This window comes from Trachemys scripta, chromosome 10, assembly GCF_013100865.1.
Source record: "Trachemys scripta elegans isolate TJP31775 chromosome 10, CAS_Tse_1.0, whole genome shotgun sequence".
NCBI lineage: Eukaryota > Metazoa > Chordata > Testudines > Emydidae > Trachemys > Trachemys scripta.
In genome coordinates this window covers 22,666,822-22,669,913 of record NC_048307.1, presented here as the reverse complement: position 1 = coordinate 22,669,913, position 3,092 = coordinate 22,666,822, and the positions used below count along the sequence as shown (strand labels likewise).

The 3,092-nt window shown below is 40.6% G+C and overlaps 1 protein-coding gene across 1 annotated transcript in view; it reads right to left on the bottom strand.

Moving 5' to 3' along the window:
* The window catches only part of LOC117884128, a 189,630-nt gene extending 186,886 nt beyond the window's left edge, over positions 1-2,744 (bottom strand). The window contains exon 1 of the mRNA XM_034784275.1: positions 2,558-2,744. Coding sequence (XP_034640166.1) covers positions 2,558-2,657 — 100 coding nt within the window. The 5' untranslated portion in view covers positions 2,658-2,744. The remainder of the gene's footprint in view (positions 1-2,557) is intronic.
* Positions 2,745-3,092: the final 348 nt, after the last annotated feature.

The following is a 3,092-nucleotide window of genomic DNA, read 5'->3' as shown; positions in this document are numbered from 1 at the left end:
AGACAAAGCACTAGATCAAAAACCATTAAGGGGCAGGACAACAGAGTCAGATTTTCATCGTCTATTAGGCATGCACATGTGTGGCACATTGCCTGCACAATTTCTGCAATTGCATGCACAAACATCAGAACTGAGCATTCAAATAACCAGTTAGGCTCCATCAGAGAAAAATCAGGTGAGCAAAAGGTCCATAGATTTGTGTTGTTGTTTGGGCACTTATATGAATATAGTTTTGAAGATCTGACCCAATAGGCCTTTTCCACTGTTTAGGGTGACCAGATGTCCCAATTTTATAGGGACAGTCCCGATTTTGGGGTCTTTTTCTTATATAGGCTCCTATTACCCCCCACCCTCTGTCCCGATTTTTCACATGTGCTGTCTGGTCACCCTACCACTGTTATAATAAGTGGGAGTTAACTAAATATACTGTGATGAGAATAGCCCCTTTTATGGATGCTTCTAGGACACGACCCCCCATCCAAGACCTGATCCTGTATTCCTTGCACACACCAAACTTCCTTGGAATTCACTGGGAACAAACAAACAGTGTTGGACTGAGTCCCAGGTATTCTATTAACAAACCTTGGTCACACTGATACAGTAAACAGCCAAAATCAGATGGGTGATGCAGATTCACTACTGTTTATGGCACTTTCACATGCCTGGACAGAAATGAAAGTGAATTTGCTGCTTTTATAATAAATCATTTACTATTAAACCTCTTTAAAAACTGCCCAACGTTAGCTTGCTATAATCTATAAAAAGCTTGGTTTAAGATAATTCCCTTCAGTATTAAGAACAACAGCAGTATTTACACCTCTTCCACAAGTTTTATGCTAATGAAACATGCCCTCCAGTTATAACAGAGGTCCTCCGTGCCCCTTAGGTCAATTATTCCTACAGGAGACAACAGTTAACAATGCCTCTCTCTTTACTTGCCATTGCTGTGCTGTTGTATATTTCATATGTTCCATCTGCCTTAAGGAAATCCTTTTGGCAAACTAGCACATTTAAAAACCCCATTCAGATTATTTGATTGAAACCACATTTTCTCTTCTCTCCGTATAGACTTTAAAACTATTGGGGGGAAATTCACTGTTTTTGCCACAAAAATAAGTGAGCAGCTTTTCCCTTTGGTATCTATTCTTGTATCATTCTTGAAGAAGAGTTAGAGCTTAATTCTCAGAAGAGTAAAATTACATTTCTGTCAAAATACATTTAATCACTCATTTTTTTTTCCCCATACAAGATTCTGTTACATCTTTGCAGAAACTGAACTCCCTTATGGAAGTACAAACTTGAACTAAAAGAGCAAAATGCAAATGAATTGATTACTGTTGTTTTAAATAAACTTTATCTCAGTTCAATCAGTAAGTAGAAAGCAAGAAGATTTCTGGAATGATGATTGTCTATCTAATTGACCACACCTGGTAATAACATTCTAGGAGTAGAAAAATCTTGCTAAATCTATATACCTGTATAAATAAACCTTAAAATTCCAACGGCACTGCTTTTGGAAAGCAATAACACTATTCTGATTCATTTTCTCATAATCCCATTAGAAATTTAAAATACACAAAAAGAAAAATTGCAGCCATACACATCTAAATAACCAAATTTGGGTCTGGAAATTCTTTGGAATATTTAAATGGTTTCTTCTTTCTTGAAAAAGTTGGTTGGAAGCGTAGAAAGATTCATTATCAAGTTAATGGCTTTTAAATGCAATAAATCAGCAATTTCCTTTGCAAGAGCATAGAAATAAATGCAACACACAAAAATCGCACACAGTTCACCTTAATCATGGAGGGCCAGATTTTCAAGAACGTTCAGCACTCGCGGAGAGGGCCAGATTTTCAAAAGAGCTCTCAGCACCTAAATGATACAGCCAGATTCTCAAAAGTGCTCAGCACCCAGCTAAACAAACGGAGCTGAGGAGTGCTGAGCTTTTTGGAAAATCTGGCCACTTAGTTTAGGTCTCTGTCTGGGAGCATAGTCCTGTGAATAATTTATTTTATTGTTTTTAATTTGTTATCCTGTTTGTTTTCCATTTAGGAAACAGCATGTGTCTGGATCTATTTTCAGCCAAAAATGGACAATATTATTACAGTTTCCCTCATTTGCAGCTAGTTTAAGAACCTTTCATTTTCAAGATATTGTAGTAACCATCATTTTTAAACTTCAAACTAATGCAGCCTTTTATAAACTCCAATCATTCTGTGATGAGTGCATGTATCCACTACAGCAGTCCCATCATTTTCCTGGGCTTCCCCAACTAATGCTGAAGGAAGATACAGTAATACTGTGCTCTTTAACATGCAGGATACCCTCGCACCTGCAAAAGCGCCACCCAGGCAGGCCAGCAATACAGAACTGATGTACAGAAAGCCAAGACAAAGTTACTACAAGAAAGTATTCCTACAAGAGCTGCAAGTCCCAACATAATTTACACTCTCCCAGATGCTTTGCAAGTGAGATCATTGCTGTGCAGAAACATTGTGCATTGGCGAGCGAGCAAGCTCCGATTTTAGCAGAGGAAACAATATTTTTTTCTACTTACTCCTAGGCACTCCTGCGACAATCACACAGAATAACAGGACTGAACGCAGTCCCATGACCATCCAAAGTGCCTCCTTAGCCCAGCAATAACAAACCCACATCAGTCCTCTTCTCAGAGGCAGCTCTGAGCCAGGCTGTGAAAGAAAACTTTCTTCACAAAGCAGGACCTGACTATTTCAACTCCCCTCTTCCAGCCAGGGGAGGGGCTGACGGGGGAGCGAGTGGTGGTGTGTGTATGGGAGGGAGGGGGGAAGAGTAAGGGAGGGGGGGAACATCTCAGCCACTCAGAGTTCTTTGATAATGTTTTAGACCTATGGCTCCCACCCAACAAGGACCATTTCTAACCTATCGGAAGCTGGAGTATTCAGCATCGAAAGAGGTCAGACAGCCTGAACAATCCTGGGCAGTGATCGCCCTGCAGGTGATCCATTCCTGTTGCAGTAATTACAGCCGTGTGGGGGATTGGGAGAAGGCTTTGGGGCTGAAAGGAAGGTGCTTCCTTGGGGGGGGGGGGGGGGGGGGGGGGGTTTTTTTCT